Source organism: Monoraphidium neglectum (genome assembly GCF_000611645.1).
Source record: "Monoraphidium neglectum strain SAG 48.87 unplaced genomic scaffold scaffold00870, whole genome shotgun sequence".
Taxonomy (NCBI): domain Eukaryota; kingdom Viridiplantae; phylum Chlorophyta; class Chlorophyceae; order Sphaeropleales; family Selenastraceae; genus Monoraphidium; species Monoraphidium neglectum.
Genome location: NW_014012758.1, coordinates 20230 through 20912, shown reverse-complemented (window position 1 = coordinate 20912; position 683 = coordinate 20230). Strand labels below are relative to the sequence as shown.

The 683-nt window shown below is 71.2% G+C and overlaps 1 protein-coding gene across 1 annotated transcript in view; it reads left to right on the top strand.

Annotated features, from left to right (window-relative positions):
* The window catches only part of MNEG_5713 (hypothetical protein), a gene marked incomplete at both ends in the record, with an annotated part of 982 nt that extends 440 nt beyond the window's left edge, over positions 1 to 542 (top strand). Inside the window, 2 exons of the mRNA XM_014045817.1 lie at positions 72 to 432; positions 540 to 542. Of these exons, the coding sequence (XP_013901271.1) occupies positions 72 to 432; positions 540 to 542 (364 nt within the window). The remainder of the gene's footprint in view (positions 1 to 71; positions 433 to 539) is intronic.
* Between the last annotated feature and the right edge of the window lie 141 nt (positions 543 to 683).

Below are 683 nucleotides of genomic sequence, written 5' to 3'. Positions count from 1 at the left end.
GGCGGGGAGGGTGCGAGTGAGGGCGGTGCGAGCACCGCCTGCGCCGCCGGCGAGGGCAACGCGACCAGCAGCATCACGGAGGGGGACGAGGCGGACGCGGAGCAGGAGAGTGGGCAGGACGAGGAGGAGGAGGATGAGGAGGAGGACGAGGGCGGCGACACACGCGCCCCGCCATATCAGGCGCAGTCAGGCGCGCGCCAGGACGGCGACACGGCCCGCCAGGGCGGCAGCATCGGCGGCGGCATCGGCGGCGGCTCGACCGCGGACGGCGATGACACGGAGGAGACGGAAGAGCGGGAGGATGCCGCCGGGGCCAGCGACAGCGGGGATTGGGGGCCGGGCGAGTGCGTGCGCGAGGAGGACTCTGTGCGGCTATCGTTCACCCAGGAGAATGTGATCGACCCCCAGCAGCACAGCTTTTCCACCGTCATGGTGAGTCCCCGGGGCTGGGGCCGGCCGCGGTCCTGCAAGGCCGCAGGCGGCGGGGGCGAGGGGGGCGTGCTGGCGGCGAGGGGCTCGACGCGCGCGTGGGTGTGCAGTAGAATGGACTGTCCTTGCCATGGTGTGTGAATCGCCAACCCTGCACTTACTCGCTCTTGCCCTTGTATCTTTTCCATCCGCCCTTCCTCAGAGCACCGTCGATTCGATTGACCTGGCAGCCGCAGAGGCGGCCGTCGCGGCGG